The sequence below is a fragment of the Cetorhinus maximus genome, chromosome 3 (genome assembly GCF_964194155.1).
Source record: "Cetorhinus maximus chromosome 3, sCetMax3.hap1.1, whole genome shotgun sequence".
Taxonomy (NCBI): Eukaryota; Metazoa; Chordata; class Chondrichthyes; order Lamniformes; family Cetorhinidae; genus Cetorhinus; species Cetorhinus maximus.
In genome coordinates, this window is record NC_135881.1 from 90,703,422 (window position 1) to 90,727,055 (window position 23,634).

General features: G+C 41.4%; 1 protein-coding gene across 3 annotated transcripts in view; it reads left to right on the forward strand.

Moving 5' to 3' along the window:
* The window catches only part of tmem245 (transmembrane protein 245), a 209,956-nt gene that overhangs the window by 131,370 nt on the left and 54,952 nt on the right, over window positions 1–23,634 (forward strand). For all 3 annotated transcript variants that reach the window (XR_013576178.1, XM_078538661.1, XM_078538662.1), the window contains 2 exons: window positions 14,543–14,665; window positions 15,643–15,788. Coding sequence is in view for 2 of the 3 variants with exons in the window: in XM_078538661.1 (XP_078394787.1) it covers window positions 14,543–14,665; window positions 15,643–15,788 (269 nt within the window). In the remaining variant the exon portion in view is untranslated. The remainder of the gene's footprint in view (window positions 1–14,542; window positions 14,666–15,642; window positions 15,789–23,634) is intronic.

Consider the following 23,634-nt stretch of genomic DNA (forward strand, 5'->3'; position numbering starts at 1 on the left):
TTGTAAGTTGACTTACACAAATAAACAGGTTTTTTAATTCCCTTAATACCTCTTATTAATACCTTTTCCTTCATAAACCTGCCTGAAACACAAATTATATCATCAACCACCATCAATGATTGATCTGCCCCAGTATCTCTCAAAATTTTGATCTGTTTACTTATTTTGTTGGAGGAGTGAGGGCACACTTCTCCCTTTGAGACAAAACACAGCCTGACTTCCTTTACCAGTGATGCATAAACCTCACCAGCTCTACCCACCAATCTACTCTGTAAGAGCAATGTCTAGATTTCTTTTGGCCACTTCATTTGCCTAGCCACCTTTTTCAAATTAGATAAAGAATGCGTCTACATCCCTTTCCTCAAACTTTGGAAGAGCTTGTACAAATTTAAACATCTCCCCACTGGACTCTAGTTTGGCGGTAGTTTCTTCCCCATTAATATTTTCCCTAGAGTCAAGGCCAGCCTTTTGTTTTAGTTCCAGCACTCTAAGCCGGTATTTCCTTTCTCCCTTTCTTCTTGTTCCCTTGCCTCATCTTGCTCCTTTTCTCTCTCCTGCCTTTCTGCTTGCTCCCTTTGAAATGCTCTCTCTTTTTCCCTTTCTTCTCATTCCCATGCCTTTTGATTTGCCCAAAATTCTAGTTCCAACTTTTTCTGTTCTAGCTGAAACTGTGCCCAAGTAAGCTTGACTCCTTCTGATTCTAAAGGTTCCTTTGGTTCTTTCATTTGCATTTTCAGCTTTTTGACTGTACTTTTTTAGCTCTCGCTCTAACTTCTACCTCTAACCTGTCTGCCACACTCGCTAACTGAGCGACGATTAATATCATTAGAGAATCATAATTTAACCCAGGCTGTTTTAAAGACTCCTTTGCATCAAAGGTAGCCATTTCGAATTCCAACCCGTATAATATACCTCACAGCAACTCCAGTTCCTATGTCCAGTACCTCAGTACCTCCAGGTACTTGTTTTTTAAGGATTCACAGATTCCACCAAAAGTCAAGGATTTCCAATCCCACAAGAGATCCCACTTTATAACAATAATCTCTGGACAAGCCCCCGCTTTGTTGTGATCCCAGCTGATGTTACTTCTGGACAAGCCAGATCTCAGGGTGGAACCCGGCTTGATAGGTATAACTTTTATTTTTTGTTTAGAAACATGGAGAGTGGCTACTGAACAGAGTCAGCTGATGAACTTTTAACAAAAGAATAAAATGCTTATTAAACAATAAAAGATTAACTATATTGCAACACTCCTTCACCTACAACCATACGTTTACATATATGTACAGATTTGTAAGGATAACACAGGTTCCAAAAGCTATCTTATACTTTCATATTCACTAAGTACACAGTTCATGTAAACCAATAGGTGACCTGTGGTCAGGCACACCACACTCTGAAACTAAGTGACAGCTGCCACCGCAAACCAGGTGCTATGAATTCCTCATCAGTCATCCCACCCCCCTCCAGATGCTTGTCACACGGTGAGCTAAGCAGTCTCAGTGAACTCCGTCTTCCACACAAGGGTTTCCAATCTCCACTCTCGAAGAACCCGCTTTGGAATCTTCTTCCAAACGATGCTTTCTCTCGGACACCTTCCACAAGGTTCCACCTCCAGGGTCTTGAACTCTCCTTCTGATGTTCCTCTCCCTGGATTTCTACATGCATTCAAGCTTTCTTCCACACACACACTCTCAGATACTCAGCCGTGCTAACAGAACACCACTGCTTCACATGCCCATAGTAAGGATCCACCAACCTTGACTGTCTTCTCGAATCTTCTGGCTTCCCGAAAGCCTATTTTGCTTTAAATCTGTGTCCTGCAGATTTCTTCCTTTAAGTTTGGAGCCTTCCTCTGCTTCTCACTCTTGACTTCACTTTATAGGACCTTCTCCAGATTCCTGTAATTCCTTTAACTAGCAGGTCTTTTTGGGACCTTTCTCCTGTTCTACTCCTTGGTTTTGGCTTCTTCTTTAGTTTGAGACTTGCTACCTGTCCCTCTCCTACGCTGCTTCTCCTGGCAGCTCCCTTCAACTGAACTAAAAAACTGCTTTTCTGTTTTCCTCTGTCACTGAATCCCTCTCTCTGGACCCCTGTTGCTAGGCAACAACATAGTTTTTTCTACCTTTTTGTTTTAACTTCCCTTGAAGAGTCATAAAACCTCATTAGAATGTAGGCACCTTTTAAAGTGAAACCAAAATTCAAGTTCCCCCTTAACACACAGATTACAGAAATAGAAATTAAACTTGAAGCTATATCTTGTTCATAACACCCACAAATACAAATACAACTTACTTAAACAATATCTCGTTCCTAACAATTATTAGTTTGTATCTTAGAACTGTTTCTATAGAAACAAAAGACAATTTTTCCCTTAACTGGCTTGTCAGCAGCGTTTTAACATCTGTCATCTGTAATCTTTTCTTTTGGTCCACTTGCTCTATTTTACAACTTAACATGAAATTTTAATGCATTAACAATTAACCATAAAATCAGAGGATGCTTCCTGTGTTTCATAAGATTGAATTGAAATCTTTCATGAGACTTGTAAATCAAGGTGAACAAGGTGATACTTTGTACAAAGCTTTGTGTATAGAAAATAAAAGTTTGCAGGATAGGTTTTTTGGATCAGCACTCTAACCTTCTATTTGCTGCATTAGAACTTAATAAATTAACAAATGGTTGGCAACATCATTCAAAACACACCAGGTTCCACATGACAACATCTAACTTGAGCTTACTATTGCCTCTCTTGATCCCTCCAGCATCTCTAATTTATCACGCAGCTTGTCTAAAATCCTTAAATGGATGAGCAGAAATTTTCTCCAACTAAAGGTTGTGAGGACCGAAGCCATTGTCCTTGGCTTCCACCAGAAATTTTGTTCCCTGCAACAACAACTTATTTGTATACTGCCTTTAATGGAATAAAACGTCCCAACGTGCTTTACAATAAAACAAAATGATACCAAGCCATGTAAGGAGATATTGGCCCACAACTGCTGGGCTATGGGGCGTCATACCTGGGGGTACCCCAAGTTGCACTGGGGGACCCCAATAAGGATTGTACAGTAATTGCCAGTGAAGTTCAAACTTCCATTGGCCAATTGCCTTGCAATGGGAGCCAACCGAAGCTATAATATAAATCACAAACTTCAGATGGTTCCAACTGTCTTGCAGTAATAGTTACCCAGAAAATGTTCAAAGAATTAAAACCACTTTAACTTCTGGGTAACTGTAGTACTGACCCCTCCATGCCAGAGGGGAGCCGCTTGACTACCCCCATCAACCCCTGACAGCCCTCATCCTCAACCCCCCACCCCCCCCCAATGGTTCTCACCCCTCCCCCCCCCCCGACAGACGACCTACGTCCACTGACTGCCCTCTTACCCGCCATGACTGTCCTTTGACTGTTCTCCATCCCCTCTGACTGTCCTCCGCTCCCTCCAATGACCTTCCCCTGCAATGGCCTTACCCCCCGACTCTCTCTCCCTCTCCCACCGCAGACTCTCACTCTTCCCCACCTCCCCCGATTGCTCCACAGTCCCGACCACACGCCTCACCCCTACACTGACTTCCTCCCTGACCACACGACCCACTTAACCTATGCACTTAAGTTCTCCCTGGCTTTTCAAAGTGACTGGACCTTTTTAAACCTGCCTGCTTTACGGCAGCTAGTGCAGTAAAAAAACAGGCATGAATAAGGATTTCAGCAACAGACAAAATGGGATGGGGCAAAATTAGAGGTTGAAATAGGCTGTCTTAGTGATAGCACGAATATGTGGTCAAAAGCTCAGATTTAACGAGGAGAGGAATGAAACCTGAAGAGAGAGATCAGTTAACAGAGTCGGCTAACATGGAGACCAGGAGGGGAAATTGGGTGATCAGCAGATTTGTTGGGAATAGGATCGAGGGAGCAGGAGGTGGGTCTCGTGGACAAGATGAACTTGGAAAAAGCATGAGGGGAGATAAGAGAGAAACTAGAGAAAGATAGAAGCTCCATTGTACACCTTTACAAGTAGATATTGATCTACTTTAACATCAGTAATTATAGCATAGACTCCTTGTTACCTTACTGGTTAGTACAACCTGACACTTTAGTTGCGTTCTCCTGTCTTTGGAGAATGCAGACCATTAGGAACTCTGGTGAGATGAGGCGCCATTCTAAACCAGCAGAATGCTTTATTTTACAAGCAACACACGAATGAAGGGCAAGATTCAATCAATTTTCTACTGCTTCTCATACCCTTTAATGCATTTGAAATCCTTGTCCTCATCTACAAATGCCAAACTCTGCCATTTTCTCCCACATTAAGCCCCTTCCTCTGCCTTCTGGTCTTGAGCCTGACCCTCACTGTATTGCCAACACCCCCCTTGCCGAAACACCAGCAATACTACCAAAAGCACCAGAGCCTTTAGCCATTTTGTTCCAGTTTACTGGAATTATTTTTGTATCCTGCTTCACAATCTGCTATTCCTGAAAACCCAACCTTTCATTAGCTCTCTTGCATCTTTTCTAACTCCTTGAGAAAGGAATGGCATTGATTTCGCTCTTCCTCTGTAACACATCTGCTATACTGAAGATCTGTAGCTACAAATAGTTGTCTAGATATTTTTGCCTAACAGTATATTTGTATTTAGCAAATCTGCAAGAAGTGCATTATTACTATTACGTGGCAGATGATGTGTGCCAGGCGGATCAAATCCATGAGGGAAACTTGATCACACGGTCACAACTGTTTTATTTCAAGATGCATGCCCTGAATTCTTAGGTAATAAGACTACCACGACTTCAGAGGTTTTTAGAAAACTAAATTAAACATTTATTAACAAAAGAAAAGATTTAAAGCACGTACATAGGTCTACAAATTACTACCGTAACAACTCCTAAAACCACTAATTAATCTGGCTCCCAGTTACCTCTGTTAAGGCAACAGTAAAAACAAATAGATTTAAACAGACCCAGGCAAAGCAACACAATACCCTGGATAATGATATTCAAAGTGAGTTTTCTCAGCTTCAATTCCTGCAGACAGCAACTTGATGCACAGAGACTGGAGGCTTTTCACACTTGTGTTAGATCTTAGTGACATTGTTCCAATATACCCTTGGAACTTTACTTTTCTCATAATATAAATCTTTTCATAGTACTAATTTTACCAGTAACCTTTGGGGAAAGTAAACACACTGTTTGGCTTGGCTTCTTCTGGCTAGGTGTAATATCTTACTGTCTCTTTGAAATTCAAACTAACCTTATTTATCTATAAATGCAAATTTTCCTCACATTATAAAACTTCAACCATGTTTACGTATTTAGCATTTCAAACCTAATGTCTTTTTGATAACTCAAAACCTCCAGACCAGCTGTCTCCAATTCAATTAAATCCCACACATACACAGAGAAAATAGTCCAAACCCCACTATTAACCTACATTTACAATAAGTCACAATAATATCATGAGATTTATTATATTTTCATGACAATGATGCTGTGGTGGGAAATACTAGATCCAAATCCATTCCTTTCAAATCATGCCTTTACCTTATTGAATATCTGAAATTTGTCTTGTATGCCGAGATGGTGGAAAATTAATTTTAGTCTGTAGAATTAAAGAATATTAAGCTTTTAGTTTGTTGCATGACTATATCAACTGCTGTTTTTGAACTGCAGTTATTTTTATACAATTATTTGTATCAGCTCTTTCGGCAGCAAACCTGACAATTAGCCCCACCACTGATGCCTTGTGCTTGCTCACTCGTTTCTCCTCACTCAGGATCTAGCAGTTTCTAGGCCAAGCTTCAAACAGCTGCAAGGACGACAACAGAAAGGTGGGATTTGAGGGAAGACTAGCTGTCCTGGCAGCATGGATTATGTAAATTATTTTTGATAAAATAATTACAAACATGTTATTGTTGAGCAACTTACTCCTCCATGAACTTATTTTTCTTTGATGGTATGGAATGATAGGGAGAATTTTTTTTGAAAAACATGAAGTGAATGAATTTGGTTTTTTGATCACGTGTGTACATCAATTCTGAATATCCTGCTTAGAAAGTTAAATTAGCCTTCGTTCTGTGTTGCAGTCTTGTTAGGTCCAAATATAAATTGCTTTTGGCATAGATTTTAAAAATCTGGATCTCTCAGTATCATTAAGTAGCAAGGTATTGCACAGCATGTCAGAGTAGCAGCACACTGCTCTCCTAGACAATTCCTCTTTTTATCTGATTTGGAAGACTAAGAACAAGGTGAGTTTGTAAAGAAAGACCATCCAAAACAGGCAGAGCAAAATACTACCTGGAATCTGGATATCAGAAATAAGAAACAGAAAATGCTGGAAACACTCAGCAGGTCAGGCAGCATCTGCGGAGAGAGAAAAATCGAGTCAACTCTTTAGGTCAGTGGCCTTTCACCAGAACTTCCCAAAGCCTGTCACCATTTACAAAGCACAAGTCAAGAATGTGATGGAATACTGGATGAGTGCAGCTCCAACAACACTTGAGGCTCTGGCACACAGTAGCAGCAGTGTGTACCATCTACAAGATGCACTGCAGCCAAAGCTCCTTTAAAAGCACCTTCCACACCCATGACCTCCACCAGCCAGAAGAACAAAGTTAGCAGATGAACAGGAACCCCACCACCTGCAAGGTCCCCTCCAAATCTCTCACCATCCTGGCTTGGAACTATATTGCTGCTCCTTCACTGTCAGTGGTTTGAAATCCTGGAACTCCCTCATTAACAGCATTGTGAGGGAGCATAGAGCATCTGCGCTATATGGACTGCAGCGGTTCAAGAAGGCGGCTTACTACCACCTTCTCAAGGGCAATAAATGGACAATAAATGCTGGCCTTGCCAATGATGACCACATTCCATGAATGATGAAGTAAAATAAAACATTATTGGTGTTGATAAATCTAACAATTCAGTGATTTAATTTTATTAAAAAAAGATATTTTATCTCAACCAAACCCATGTAACCAATTCATTTGAGAAACATCAGTTTCTTTGCCTTTGTTATAAAAGAAAATCTAACATTTGCCAAAAGGAAAAGCAGTTTTCTTAAGCTGTGTCATAAGTTTACACTGTCACTTCGGAACATAAGAGCAAGAGTAGGCCATTCAGGTCCTTGGGCCAGCTCTGCCAGATCATAGCTTATCGTCTACCTCAATGCCATTTTCCTGCACTATCCTCGTATGCCTTGATTTCATTAATATCTAGAAATCTATCAATCTCTGTCTTGAACATATTCAATGACTGAGATTCCACAGCGCTCTGAGAGAGGGAATTCCAAAGATTCACTACCTTCTGAGTGAAGACATTTCCCCTCATCTCAGTCCTATGTGGCTTGCCCCGTATTCTGAGACTGTGTCCCCTGGTTCTAGGACGCCTCCCACCCACCCTCCCCACAGCCAGGGTAAACATCCTTTCTGCATCTACCCTGTCTTATCCCTTAAGGATTTTTATGTTTCAATGATATCACCTCCCATTCTTCTAAACTCTAGAGAATACAGGCCCAGTCTCCAATCTCTCCACATAGGACAGTCCTGCCAACCCAGGAGTTAGTCTGGTGAACCTTTGCTGCACCCCCTCAATGGCAAGTTTATCCTTTATTGGGTAAGGGGACCAAAGCTGTGCACAATACTCTAGGTGCAGTCTCACCAATGTTCTATACGATTGAAGCAAGACATCTTTACTCCTGTACTCAAATCCCCTTGCGATGAAGGCCAACATACCATTTGCCTTCCTAACTGCTTGTTGTGCCTGCATGTTAGTTTTCAGTGACTTAAGAATAAGGTCACCCAGGTCCCTTTGGACATCAACACTTCCCAATCTCCCTCCATTTAAGAATTACACTGCACCTCCATTCCTCCTACCAAAGTGGATAATATCACACTTATCCACATTATATTCTATCTGCCATGTTCTTGCCCACTCACTAAGCTTATCCAAATCCCCTTGAAGCCTCTTTGCATCAACCTTGTAACACACATTTCCACCTGGTTGGTCATCTGAAATATCACATCTAGTCCCCACATCCAATCATTGATATAGATTGTGAACAGCTGAGGTCCAAGTACTGATTCTTGTAATACACCACTAGTCACAGTCTGCCAACCTGAGAATGACCCATTTATTCCTATTGACTCTTCTTTCCATTAACCCCATTGATCCTCTAGACTCAACACTGTCTGCATCCTTAGTTATTCGGAATGAGGGGCAGAGACTTTTGTTTTAGTGGGGTTACCTGTGAAATGTTTTAATACTTAAGAAAACATGCAATGAGCTGCAAGGAAGTCCCCCAGACCTGATGGACTTCATCCTAGGGTCTTAAAAGAAGTAGCTGTGGAGATAGTAGATGCACTGGTTATAATTTTCCAAAATTCCCTCGATTCTGGAGAGGTCCGATCAGGTTGCAAAATAGCAAATGTAACTCCTCTTCATGAAAGGAGGGAAACAGAAAACACTAAACTACAGGCCAGCTAGCCTAACATCTGTCTTAGGAAAATGCTAGACTCTATTAAGGAGGTTATAGCAGGGTACTTAGAAAATCTCAGTGCAATCAGTTGGAGTCAGCATGATTTTGCAAAAGAGAAATCATGTTTGACTAATATATTAGAGTTCTTTGAGGAAGTAACAAGCGACGTAGATAAAGGGGAACCTGTAGATGTGGTGTACTTAGATTTCGAGAAGGCATTTGCCACATCAAAGATTACTACACAAAATAAAAGCTCATGGTGTGGGGGATAACATGTTATCATGGATAGAGGATTAGTTAGCAAAAAGGAAGCAGAGAGTAGGGATAAATGGTTCATTTTTGGGTTGGCTCTAACTGGTGAAGTGCCACAGGGATCAGGGGTTCAGCTGTTTGGTATCTATATCAATGACCTGAATGAAGGGATTGAATGTATGTTTGCTAAATTAGCTGATGACACAAAGATAGTTAGGAGAGTAAGTTGTGAAGAGGGCATAAGAAGTCTGCAAAGGGATATACATAGTTTAAGTGAGTGGGCAAAAATTTGGCTAATGGAGTGTAATGTGGGTAAATGTGAACTTATCCACTTTGACAGAAAGAATAGATAAGTAGCATATTATTTAAAGGGAGAGAGATTGCAGAACTCTGCGGTACAGAGGGATCTGGGTGTCCTGGTACATTAATCACAAAAAATTAGTATGCAGGTACAGCAAGTGATTAGAAAGGCAAATGGAACGTCGTCATTTATTGTAAGGGGAATGGAATATAAAAGTAGGGAAGTTTTACTGCAGTTGTACAGGATGTTGGTGAGACCATATCTGGAATACTATGTACAATTTTTGTTTCCTTGATTAAGAAAAGACATAATTGTATTAGAAACAAAAACAGAAAATGCTGGAAGAACTCAGCAGGTCTAACAGCATCTATGGAGAGAAAAATAGAGTTAACATTTCTAGTCCGTATGACTCTTCAGGGCTAAACAGAAGTAAAAATGTGATGAAACTTATACTGTTTAAGGGGAGTGGAGCAAGTGAAATTGGATAGAAAGCCAATGATAGGTGGGGGCAAAGGAGAGATTGACAAAGATGTCATGAACAAAAGGACAAAGAGGGTGGTAATGGTAAGGGCTAAAGGAGGTGCTGTTAGTGGCATTAAGGGAAGAAAGCAGAATGTGATAATAGCAGGACAAGGGTAAGCACTTTGAAAAGGAAAGCATGAACAAGTGACAGATAGCCCAAGTGGGGGTGGGGTAGGGGGGAGGGGACGGTGGTGGGGAAAAAAGATGGAAAATAGGGTAAAAGGTGGGAGTTCAGAGAACGTTCACTTGACTGATGCCTGTGATGAAGGGATTATTTTATGAGGAAAGGTTGACAGATTGGGCCTGCATACCTTGGAGTTTAGAAGAATGAGAGATGATCTTATTGAAACATAAGATCCTGAGGGACTTGATAGGTGGATGCTGAGAGGATGTTTCCCCTTATGGGAGAGACTAAAACTAGGGGACATTGTTTAAAAATAAGGGCCCTCTGATATAAGACAGGGATGAGGAGAAATTTTTTCTGAGGGTTGTTAATCTGTGGAATTCTCTTCCCCAAAGAGCAGTGGGGGCAGGGTCATTGAATATTTTTAATGTTGAGTTAGATAGAATTGATTGACAAAGGAGTCAAAAGACATAGAGAGCTAGGCAGAAAAGTAGAGTTGAGGCCACGGCAGATCAGCCATTATCTTATCAAATGGCAGAGCAGGCTCTAGCGGCCACATGGCCTACTCCTAATTCGTACATTTGTTCATATGAGAGAACCGTTAACTATTGGCTAATTGGGAGGTGAGCATTGTTGGCGTTTCAGGGGGTTAAGCATTGTTGGGTGATGGGAGTGAGCAATGTTTGAGGTGCATGGGGGTGAGCAGTGTTGGGAAGCTGGGGGCGTGGTGTTGTGAGCATTGTCTGGTGTGTGGAGGGAGTTAGTGCTTTTTTTTGGACTTCCCTATACATTTCCCACTGTAAATCACTGTCCTACATCTGAGATTAACAGCAGTAGACCGATTGGGTAAATATCTGGGTAAGTGTAGGGCATCAAGCCCAAGCCTCCAAAACTAAGATCAGTGTCTGAGACTTTCTCAGAGGGGCCCAGGCAGCATAATTCTGCCCAACAGAAGTTTAAACTCTCTGGGTATATACCGTGTATATGGAAGGGTCAGAACTTCCCCCGAGTTCAACGTACAACAATGCCGAATGTCTGAACATTTGCCACTGTTGCCATTGGAATATCTGGGCCATTGTAGTTTCTCTCTCCCTACTGAACTATGTTTTCTTGCAAGTTGCAGCTTTGGGATATCATTTAGCTTAACTGTGTCTTGTATTCATGAGGCTTAGTGGCGATCAAAATAAAAACTGATTCTCTGTGATTTGATTTGTGGTTAGGGCTTTAATTCCCACTTCCCCTCCACTTTTTTCCTAGGCTCTGATGCTAAAAATAATAACTGAAAAATGCTGGGTTTTAAAATTTTCAATAAACCTTGATTTTTTTTAAAGGTCCCTGGGAACCTCCGATTCCTGTTTGTGTAGTACGTCAAAATTGTCTTGTGCTACATTTGATTCCAGTAATACCAGTAGGGTGCAGCATATAGCTGAGATGGACTTGAGTAGATAGTTTTTGTGTTAACAGAAACTCTTGTGAAGGTACTTTCTGCAGATCTTTTATTTGACTTTGCAATTCACACATATAATCTAATGCCTGATATCAATGACCAAGTTCTGCATGTATTTTTGATCGGTAATGAATAACATAATGTTACTGTACATGAATTGCTGTATTCCAGCAGGTTATAAATGTAAATACAGATTAAAAATTGAATTAAGTGGAAATTTGCTTTCAGAGGGAATAAATGGCTTGGAGGAAGGGAATAAAAAAAAAGAGAAATTATTTAGCACTATTGTGATTACTTCCCAACCACAAATCAGGCCTGACTTTTAATATTCAGTGTTACAAATTCAAGTTTTTTGTCAGTAATACCTCAAATATATTGTTTCATGTTTAACTGCAATACATTTGAGATGGGAGAGGGCGTATTTAGAATTTTGACCCTTTTCAGTTCCCATCATAAGTTATCCTATGGTCAACCTTTTCAGGTCGCACCTGGTTCTTTTTCGACCCTTCTACCTGTCCATGAGAGCTACATGGGGATAACTTGCCTTCCAGTTTATAAAATATATTTTAATAATATGCTTTTATAGAAAAAGCAACAGGCACCCATAAAGCACAACTCAGGTTGTCCATTACCTGGCTGGGAATTATAGGCTCAAACTACCTTACGACTGTGTTGAAGTGCATAGATGAAGTAATTCACTTGCACTAAGAAGCCACCTTTCTTTTTAAGTGTTGGAACTTCAGATTGGAAATCATGTCTCCTCTCCTGAAGATGACGTCATTCTTTGATGTAGGCCCATAATATCAACTTGACGTTGAATATAATTGTTATCCTCGGCATATTTGACAGCTGCTGTTGATATTTATTGGGACCGTTAGTAGTTGTATGAAATTTTCCGATGGTAAAATATATTTTTCTCACATTTGTGATGAACTGTTTAACAAATTGACCTTATAATTAGATTCATATATTAAAGTACTCTCCAAACTTGGTGGTTCTGAGTTTGAGTCCTTTGGCAAGTTATTCCTTCACTCAAAATGTATTTGCTGTGGTTGACTGTTTTTTATGTTTTTGGCCGGCTTGTTCAGAGCAATCAGGCAGCTTCCCAGTGTGTCCTGTCTGGCAGAAAAAGCTAGACATGATTTAACTTGTCCAGCCTCATCTGTACTTGCTGATCATAGGTCCTAGAAAAGTACATTCCATAGAGAAAAAAGTATGGTTGTGTGAAATGAGGACAGAAAATGATACATTTAAAAGTAACCTTTTGAACTAACATCGCATGTTTGTTTTCAGTGCCAATCTCTCTCTGCTTTCCATTTAAGAAGGCTTTTTTTCAAAGCACAAAGCAGAAGGAAAAGGAACATCAGGCCTCCATCTCCTTGCATTGCCCAAGGAGTTTTTGGTGTAAATGGTAGAGGGAGGGGGCTAGGGGGAAAGAGGTGAGTGGTGAAGGACCTGCTTACGGACAATGGAAAATTGACCAAGTGAGGTGGGAGTGACGTCGTGGCGCTTTATCTATATAGTTTCCCTCTTTTTGTTGACAGAGTGACTATTCTGAAAAGCACCCACTATTACTGGACTTTAGGCCTTGCACCCTGTTTAGATCAGACGATCTGAGAAACAAGGCATGGACAGCTCATCTGGGCAATTGGTCTTTTTTTAATCAGTGTTAAAGTGGATCTTCAATGCTGGAGGATTTCTGGCTGCATTTGGCACATGTCATGACAAAGATCACAACAAGCTTGAGTCAACTATTAGCTCTAATGTTCTACTCGAGGGCAGTATGGCACAGTAAGTCAGCACTTGGTTTCACTTCTGTGATCTGGGCTTGAACCCAGCTCAAACTATGAAACAAAAGGTTTTTGCTGGCAACCAAGTTTTCTGTGATAGGTTGAAGCAGTTCTTAATAGGTTCAGATTATGATGCAAAATGTGCTAATTTGGTAGAAATTGCAATTAAATTCGTAACCTCATTCACAGAAGATACAACAGTGGCTGATACGAAAAAATACTGTTGTGGATGGTGTCTGAAGTTGGGGCTAAGCTTTACAGCAGAGCAGAGGAAACTTTGCCCTCCACCTAACTTTTTTCATAGTTAAATAGTGTTCAAAATTATACGCATGGTTTTCATTTATACCTCTGCTGTAATATTTGTATTTCTCAATTAGTTGCATTCAGTGATCAAGCTGTTGAAAGTAAGCCAGAAATATAATGAAATAGTCCTCAGCACACTTTGAAAGTTTACCTTTTGGATAGGGACATTTGACTGTGCAAAGTGATGAAATTGTACATTCCCATGAGCCCTGTATTCAAATTTATGATATTGGAGAATGCCCGCCCCACCCACTCCACACCAGAAAGTCCAGTCCATTCTGTGCTGCTTGATAAGCAAGGGGAATAGTATAGATTGAAAAAGCAAGCTTAGAAAGACAGATCCAACTTATCCATAGTCAATGTATAAATATCTGAGCGTATTATTATTTTATATTTGAAGTGAAAAAGATCCTTAGTGAGGTCTAGCAGTAATAGCTAATGGCTTCTGTCAACTCTTCCCTTATCCGTGCTGAAAGGAAAATAGGTTTTCTTAGTGACTTTTTAAAAAAATTCATTCATGGGATGTGGGCTTCACTGGCTGGGCCGGCATTTATTGCGCAACCCTAGTTGCCCTTGAGAAGGTGGTGGTGAGCTATCTTCTTGAACCGCTGAAGTCCATGTGGTGTAGATATACTCAGTGCTGTTAGGAAGGGAGTTCCAGGATTTTGACCCAGTGACAGTGAAAAAACGGCAATATATTTCCAAGTCAGATCATGAGTGACTTGGAGGGGAACTTGCAGGTGGTGGTGTTCCCATCTATCTGCTGCCCTTGTCCTTCTAGATGGCAGTGGTCGTGGGTTTGGAGGGTGCTGCTGAAGGAGTCTCAGTGAATTCCTGCAGTGCATCTTGTAAATGGTACACACTGCTGCTACTGTGCATCAGTGGTGGCGGGAGTGAATATTGTGGATGTGGTGCCAGTCAAGCGGGCTGCTTTGTCCTGGACGGCGTCAAGCTTCTTGAGTGTTCTTCAGGCATAGGGTCAGTTTCCATGTGAATGACTTGGTACCCAGTTCTACCATCTCCCTTGGCTTCTTCCCTATTATGCTGCTTGTCTGACATTAAGCCCTAGTTGAGAGTGAACTTCTTCCAGGTCAACATTGTGAAATCTGAAGCTATGGTATTGGCGTCAGATGGATTACATGCAGCAGAATTTTGGATGAACTCCCAAAGTTTACAGTGTAGAGGGCAGATGACCAGCCAAGTAAGTAATATCCTGTGGCTCAAAAACATGAATGTGTTGCCCTCTGCACTTGAGACTTAGTGAATTGTTTGTGGTGAAGGGGTGAAAATGGATGAGAACACTTCTGATCTTTTGCATTTGTATTCCCCTAGATAATGGAGTCTCTCTGGATTGTGATGAGCCGAAATGTGAGTTTGCTGTTCACAACTGCAACCACCTTACTGACAGTTCTGTTTCATAGTGGTACAGCACTTCTCAACTTTGCTCTTTCATTGGTGAGGAATTTAATGTTGAACTGCATTATAAGAGACATTCTTCAATAATGTAGGATATGTAAATAAAATTTGACCTGTTACTATGTATTGTAGAAAAAGTAACAAACAACTTTAAAAGTGTAATTTAGCTCTAAAACCTTTCAGTTTTTTTTTTAAACATTCACAACAGGTAGAGAATGGGAGGCTCATTTTGAGAGCATTAGAATAATCAAATCTGAATGTTATGGAGACATATGGATTAGGAGCAGGAGTAGGCCACTCGTCCCTCTGAGCCTGCTCTGCCATTCAATACCATCATGGCTGATCTGATTGTAACCTCAGCTCTACATTCCTGCCTACCCCTGATAACCTTTCGCCCCCTTGCTTATCAAGAATCTATCTACCTCTTCCTTAAAAATATTCTAATCTCTGCTTCCACCACCTATTGAGGAAGAGAGTTCTAAAGACTAACGACCCTCAGAGAAAATATTCTCCTCATCTCTGCCTTAAATGGACAAATCCTTATTTTTAAACAGTGACCCCTAGTTCTAGCATGTATGAGAATTTCAGTGGAAGATGGACTACAGACTATCCGCAATGCGGTTGACTCCTAACTGCTCTCAAGAGCAGTTAGGGATGGGCAACAAACGCTGGCCTTGCCAGCACTACCCATATCCCATGAAAGAATAAAACTGTAGAGAGGGATGAAGATGAACAATGTTAAAGAGTTTGAGGTTCACTACCCTAAACTCGGATTTTAATCTTCTATTGTTCAGGAGGTGCAAATACCCCAACCTAGGATATCTATACACTAATATTTTGAATGCATTACAGAATTTAATAAACTGGCAGGCAACTTGTGTAAGATGGAAATTATGACCAGCTTTGTTGTATACATGAAACTGTGATTCACACATCCTGATGCATTCAGATCTAATTTAAGAATTGTTTTATTTAATGCTCTGGTGTGGCTCAATTCTGATCTTTATTTCCTGCAGGTCATTTTCTTGACCACACTCTTCTATCTCTTAAGTTCCAATGACGAATACTACAAACCCGTGAAATGGGTTATTAATCTGACACCACTTTCCCAGCCAGGCCCATCCTCCAACATCGTGGGTCAGTCTGTTGAAGAAGCTATACGGTAGGCTAACACCAATCAGCAATTTTATGTTATTAAACTTGGAATAGTCAGTCTACCATTTCTCTGTCCTCCAAAAAAAATTTCAAAAGAACAATCTAGTTAATCAGCAATCATTACTTAGATTTGTTTCCCCCTGACCTTACAGTATTTAAATATTGATTTAAGGCATCTTTAATTTCAATTCATTCACAAAACTACAATTTGGCATTTAAGTGACATTATGACATATATGCTTTTGTGCATGTGTACTATGGGGAAATGTATTTAGTAGTAGAACTAACGTCTAGAATTAGAAACACTGCATGGGCATGAAGTTCCATTTGACCATCCTTCTCTTTGTTTAGTAGCATGCAGTTTTGTATCCCAGTCACTGAGTATACTTCCCATTCTTCACTTCCCATTCTGCTTGCTCTGGTGGAGGCATTGCACACTACCAAGTTGCATGTTGTGAGAGCCTCAGTGCAGCTTGGTGTGTGTGATACTTTCATGTGAGTGCATGCGCACTGGTATGACTGCATCTTGTGGAGATGGGTAAACTGTTATTCATTTATGGCTTTTGAGAAGTATAGATCTGTTCAAATGCATATACTCTCAGCTATTCTTTAAATTTGAAGCAATTTCTAGTTCACACCAAATTTGAAAAATATATTCTCACCTCATGAAAAGGCAACAGTTTTTTTCAAAAATAATGACAGTCAAGATGGACCCCATATTCCATTTGAAGTAATGAAGTAAAATTTTTCAAATGCAAATTTAGAAGCACTAGGTTTGAGAAACATGCATATTTGATGTAGGCATTATATAATTGATAGTTCATATCTCCAAGTCACTATTGGAACATTAATGTCAGGGAAAGCACTATTGACATTTTTTAAAGCACCCATTTTTGATGTTGCTTTTCATTTTAATGTCTTCGTTCTTCAAGTAAATTCACTTTTTTTTGAGCATGATGACACTGTGACACACAAACTCTGATGGTAAGTTTGATCAATACAGGAACATAGTCCCAGTAATTTGCAGGGGGGTAATATGCAGTGGGTGAGGAAGCGCTCTGAGCCAATGACAGCTGAACCCAGTTCAGCCGACCTTTTTTTATTCATTCACGGGATGTGGGCTTTGCTGGTTGGGCCAGCATTTATTGCCCATCTCCATTTGGCCTTGAGAAGATGGTGGTGAGCTGCCTTCTTGAACTGCTGCAATCCCTGTGGTGTAGGTACACCCATTGTACCATTAGGAAGGGAGTTCCAGGATTTTGACCCAGTGACAGTGAAGGAACACCAATATATTTCCTAGTCAGGATGGTGAGTGACTTGGAGGGGAACTTCCAGGTGGTGGTATTCCCATCCTAGCTGTTGCCTTTGTCCTTTTAGATGGTAGTGGTCGTGGGTTTGGAAGGTGCTGTCGAAGGAGCCTTGGTAAATTCCTCAGTGCATCTTGTAGATGGCACACACTGCTGCTTCTGTGCATCGGTGGTGGAGGGAGTGAATGTTTGTGGATGTGGTGCCAATCAAGCGGGCTGCTTTGTCCTGGACAGTGTCAAACTTCTTGAGTGTTGTGAGAACTGCACTCGTCCAGGCAAATGTTCCATCACACTCCTGACTTGTGTCTTGTAGATGATGAACAGGCTTTGGGGAGTCAGGTGGTGAGTTACTCGTTGCAGGATTCCCAGCCTCCGACCTGCTCTTGTAGCCACAGCATATGGCTAGTCCAGTTCAGTTTTTGGTCAATTATAACCCCCAAGATGTTGGTAATGGGGGATTCAGTGATGGTAATGCCATTGAACATCAAGGGGCGATGGTTGGATTCTCTCTTGTTGGAGACGGCCATTGCCTGACACTTGTGTGGTGCGAATGTTACTTGCCACTTGTCAGCCCAAGCCTGGATATTGCCCAGGTCTTGCTGCATTTGGACATGGACTGCTTCAGTATCTGAGGAGTCGCGAATGGTGCTGAACATTGTGCAGTCATCAGCAAACATCCCCACTTCTGACCTTATGGAAGGAAGGTCATTGATGAAGCAGCTGGAGATGGTTGGGCCGAGGACACTACCCTGAGGAATTCCTGCAGTGATTTCCTGGAGCCGAGATAACTGACCTCCAACAACCACAACCGTCATCCTTTATGCTGGGTATGACTAAAACCAGCGGAGAGCTTTCCCCCTGTTTCCCACTGACTTCAGTTTTGCTAGGGTTCCTTGATGTCACACTCGGTCAAATGCGGCCTTGATGTCAAGGGCAGTCACTCTCACCTCACCTCTGGAGTTCAGCTCTTCTGTCCATGTTGGAACCAAGGTTGTAATGAGGTCAGGAGCTGAGTGGCCCTGGCAGAACCCAAACTGGACACAAGTGAGCAGGTTATTGCTAAGCAAGTGCCACTTCATAGCACAGTTGATGACCCCTTTCATTACTTTACTGATACTCTTTCGAGTTATCAACAGTCACAGATTGCAACTCTTTTGAGTACAGTCACAGTTCTTGGTTTCCGGGAGTGGGACATGAACCCACAACCCTCTGATTCAAAGGCGAGGGTGCTATGAACTGAGCCACAGCTGACACCTCCCAAAAATTCTTTTCGAGTTATCAACAGTCACAGATTGCAACTCTTTTGAGTACAATCACAGTTCTTGGTTTCCGGGAGTGGGACATGAAATTGGTAATTGGCTGGGTTGGATTTGTCCTGCATTTTGTGCACAGGACATACCTGGGCAATTTTCCACTTAGCTGATTGATGCCATTGTTGTAGCTGTCCTGGAACAACTTGGTGGCAAGTTCTGGAGCACAAGTCTTCAGTACAATTCCCGGAATATGATGTTTGGACAGACACATGCCCCTAGTACAAAAACAAAAAATGCTGGAAAAACTCAGGTCTGACAGCATCTGTGGAAAGAAAGACAGAGTTAACGTTTCGAGTCTGTATGACACTTCTTCAGCGCTCCTGAAGCCTCTGTTATCACCTGAGCCAGAAGGAAGCCACATATGATTAAAGTTTCCACTCTTATTTCAAGTATTATTAATTTTTTCACTTGGTAGCAGGCTGATCGTGAGAGTGTGGTAAGGCTTCAGTCAGCAGAAGGTAGACTGAAGATTTGCTTGATAGGTATGTGAAGAGCACTACAGCTCCTGGCTTGCATGGAATGCTGCAACAAGCACTTATCTGCTGGAGCCACCAGCACCCATCTGCAGACCGCTGCTGTGTTTTCCGAGCTCTGGGAAACCTGGATGGTGCTGTTAACTTCAAACCATACTCCCAGTTGCATATTGGAAGCCTGATTTACATACTCTAATGAAGTGTCCTGCCTTTCCAAGACAACACAGGCACACTACTCGCTGCTGTAAACATGGCAGAAGGTGCATACTCAGCGGGTTGGAGATGCTATCCCTGAATTTGAATTTTTAGCCCTGTCCTGCTCATTGTTTGGAGTGGGGGGGGATGAGGGGGTGGTAGGGGGGGTTAGTATTGACCCCATAGTTTCATTTTGTTTGCACTATTTTCCATAGAATAAAGTGTGATGGGAAGGAAATACATGAATCTCACTATAAATTGTATTTTCTTCATGCATTTTAGGGAAAATATAGCAGTTTATTGATTTTGCAAGAGACCCCTGTAAAGACAAGATAATGCAAGATTATAGTGGCATTACATACAACAAGGATTCTGTGTTATAATTCCTGGATTGCATAATCAGTGAAGCTGAACCTGAAAATACCTCAAAATTTGAAATATGTTAGAATTCTGAATGCAAGTAATTATAGACTGAGCTAACAATCGATGCCGGGCCCCTGATGAATCACTATAACCAGTACCACTTGGTTTACTTTCTTTGAAACAATAACATTATATAAATACAAACACGTTCAAATTTGGGCCAACAGCTCCTGAATAAGGTTTGAGCAAATACAACTCTTGAAATTAGGATGATCAAATGTTGGGCTTCAATGTTAATTGGGACACCCCTCTTTCAAAATTCATAGCAAAATTTGAAGCTAGTTATCTTTCCTGTTTCCATGCACAGCATGACATTTATAAACCACAGAAATGACTGACGAGGATGTAAAGCATCCCTCTGTGACAGTTATGTTCTCAGACTAGGAGAATTTCATTGCTCAATGAAGGCAGTTTCAAACGTCTGTCCCCTATTGGGTGTGCAATCAACTACATGACAGAACAAAATACAGTTTTCACAGTGATATTAGGTAATTTCCTGCCATTCCAGCAACCCTAACCGTTGTTCTCTCTAAGCACAATCATGCAATAATTGGGTAAAATAAAAGCAAAATACTAGACCTGCTGAGTTTTTCCAGCATTTTCTGTTTTTGTATGCAATAATTGGGGATGTGTTGCACAGGGAACAAACAAGTCACGCACAAGCAATTTTCCCTTTAAGGTGCACACATGCGTGACTGGGTATCAACTCTTAAAGGGACCCATGCCCACCACCCACCACAAACTTAGAGGGAATAACAGCCCAAACATCAACTAGCTTCAAAACCTATTATTCCATATGACGTACCCCATGTATTCCCGAGCTTGCCAACAAATTCAAGCTTGATGAACAAAATCAGTTTGAAACTTCTGCCAGGACTCTAAATGTACCTTTCAAACTACAGTGGAAACATAAAATCCCCCAGATGCCCAAAATCCTCTCATCCCCACAAACTAATTTTCACTCTGTGTTCAATGAAAAGGAATTAGTTCAAAGCTTAAGGAAGTTTTAGGGCAGGATATTGCGCTCGTCAGGCGGGGCGCGCACCCGACCCGAACGAACGTAAAATGACGCACGATGATGTCGGGCGAGCGTCCTGACATCATCGCACACTCGCTCGATATTTCGGTCGGCGGACGAACACCGGAGTCGGCTGTGCACCTGCCATTAATTAACAGGCCTATGAAGGCCATTAAAATTCTAATTAAATGAAATTTTTCGCTGTGAAAAGTCCAAGTGGCCTTTGGATTTTTTTTACGAAACCTCATCCACGGAGGGGATGAGGTTTCGATCAATTTAAAACTAATTTCTAACATGTCCCTGCTCATGTGAGTCACATGAGCGGGGACATGTTATTAACATTTTTAAATTCTTCATTTTTTATTTTCAAAACTCTTCAGCTTTTTTAATCTGCGCACCTCCGCACATGTGCACACTTCTGCGCTCGCGCTCCTCCCACCCCCATCCCGGCAGCGCTGAGCGTGGCAGCGCACGTTTCACACTGGCTGGCCGTTAATTGGCCAGCCAGCATGAAATTCATGTCGGGTCCTGATTGTGGGCGACAGTCAGCTTGGCGACTGCTCCCAGGACCCACCGCCATGCCTGTCCAGCGAGGGTAAAATTCTGCCCCTAGGATTGGAAACCTGTGATATTGCAACAGAAGCATGGGGTTGAAATGATTAACTCCTGCACTGAATGATCTTGCACCAGAATGGAAGAGGGGCCAATTAGAAATATTGCAGTGGAAGTATCACATTCTACACAAACACAACTTTTACCCCATTCTCTTGACAGAACATTGGAGGCTCTGTGGCTTTGAGGATACTGGATATACGTATGTATTCTTGGTTTGTCCATGCTGCCAGCCATTCTAGATGGTAGAACAGTGGCATTAACTTAGTGACCCCCAGATCTTGCTTGCTTGGCCTCATATATAGGAGCCCAGTAACTTCTTTAAAAAAAAGAATCTCCTGAATGTGTGTATCATCTTACTGTGGTACAGCTCGCCTTTCTAGGACAAGCTTGTCGATCAAATACTTGAAGGAATTACGATATATTTCCAAGTCAGGATGGTGAGTGCCTTGGAGGGGAACTGGCAGGTGGTGCTGTTGCCATGTGTCTGCTGCTCTTGTCCTTCTAGTTGGTAGTGGTCGTGGGTTTGGAAGATGCTGTCTAAGGAGGTTTGGTGAGTTCCTGCAGTGCATCTTGTTGATGGTACACATTGCTGTCACTGTGCATCGGTGGCGGAGGGAGTGAATGTTTGTGGATGGGGTGTCAATCAAGCAGGCTGCTTTGTCCTGGATGGTGTCAAGCTTCTTGAGTATTGTTGGAGCTGCACTCATCCAGGCAAGTGGAGAGTATTTCATCACACTTGTGACTTGTGCCTTGCAGATGGTGGACAGGCTTTGGGGAATCAGGGGGTGAGTTACTCGCCATAAGATTCCAAGCCTCTGATCTGCTCTTGTAGCCACAGTATTTATATGGCTAGCCCAGTTCATTTTCTGGTCAATGGTAACCCCCGGGATATTGATAGTGGGGGATTCAGCGATGGTAATGCCATTGAATGTCAAGGAGCGATGGTTAGATTCTCTCATGTTGGAGATGGTCATTGCTTGGCACTTGTGTGGCACAAATGTTACGTGCCACTTGTTAGCCCGAGCCTGGATATTGTCCAGGTCTTGCTGCATTTGGATGTAGACTGCTCCATGAATGAATTAAAAAAAACTTGTATGAATTATTCTATTTCAATAGGTTATGTTTGGAGGTTAGTAATATTTCAGGTTGTGAGCCATTAGTAAGTTGGAGCCTAAATATTTTAATTTCCTCACCATAGTGTCAACCAGTCTAACTTAAGCCAGACAAAGTGGTGATAATCACACTGATCTGCAACAACCTTCAGATATCTGCTCCTCTCCATGACAGTCTCAGTTCCATGGTCACCATGTTCCTTTGCTAGCACTAGGATGTGCATTAAGTGCATGCAGCTATGCTAATACTTTGATTCAGTACATAACTGTTTCCCATTACAAATAGCATCTATTTTGATAAAATCATCAATGCCAATATGCTATTTAACCTATTTAAAAATCACTTGCTTCCAAATTTTGTATTCTGTAGGGTTAGTAAGGAATTTCAATGCAGTTTTGAGTAAATACTGTATGGTCTCTTTAAAAAAAAACTTTTAATGTAATACAGTGAGTCTATGTGTACTTATAGATATACCTGTAGATAGCAATAAGACCTTCATTTTTAAAACTTAATGGCCATGTTTAGAAATAACCTGTGCTCTGTTTGCCTGCCTGGAGGAAGTGCTGAATCATTTTAGTGACTTAAACTTATTCATGGATATTTGGGCACCCTTTTCCCTCTATTATTTGGGTTCCTTTGAAAAGGTATGTGCTCATAACCATCTGATCATTGGACTGTTGGTCTATAATTAGAACACATGTGATCTGAACAATTTATAATCAACTTTGGGAGGTTTTTCCCTTCAGATTTTTTTAATAGTGAGCAGAGAATATTGGGGCTTATGCATCTTTAAGGACATGACCGCTAAGTTTGAGCTTAACATTTTATGTAATTTATTCTCAGGCACTGGATTTTTAAAAATTTTTATTTATGGGGACACTAAATTTGTGGAGAAAAACCTATGAGCTTAGTTTGGATAGAAATTGTAGTCATACCTAGTACAAAGGAAGAAGATTGTGGTTGTTGGAGGTCAATCATCTCAGCCCTAGGACATCACTGCTGGAGTTCCTCAGGGTAGTGTCCAACTGTCTTTAGCTGATTCATCAATTACCTATCCTCCATCATGAGGTCAGAAGTGGGGATGTTAGCTGATGATCACAGTGTTTGATACCCTTCGCAACTCTTCAATGAAGCGGTTCATGTCCATATGCACTAAGTCCTGGACAACATTCAGGCTTGGGCTGATGAGTGGCAAGTAAAATTCATGTCACACAAGTACCAGGCAATGACTGTCTCCAACAAGAGAGAATCTAACCATCTCTGACTTTCAACAGCATTGCCTTCATGAACCCCCCCCCACTATCCTGGTGGTTACCATTGAGCAGAAACTGAACTGGGCCAGCTATATAAATACTGTGACTACAAGAACAGGCCAGAGGTTGGGAATTCTGTGGTG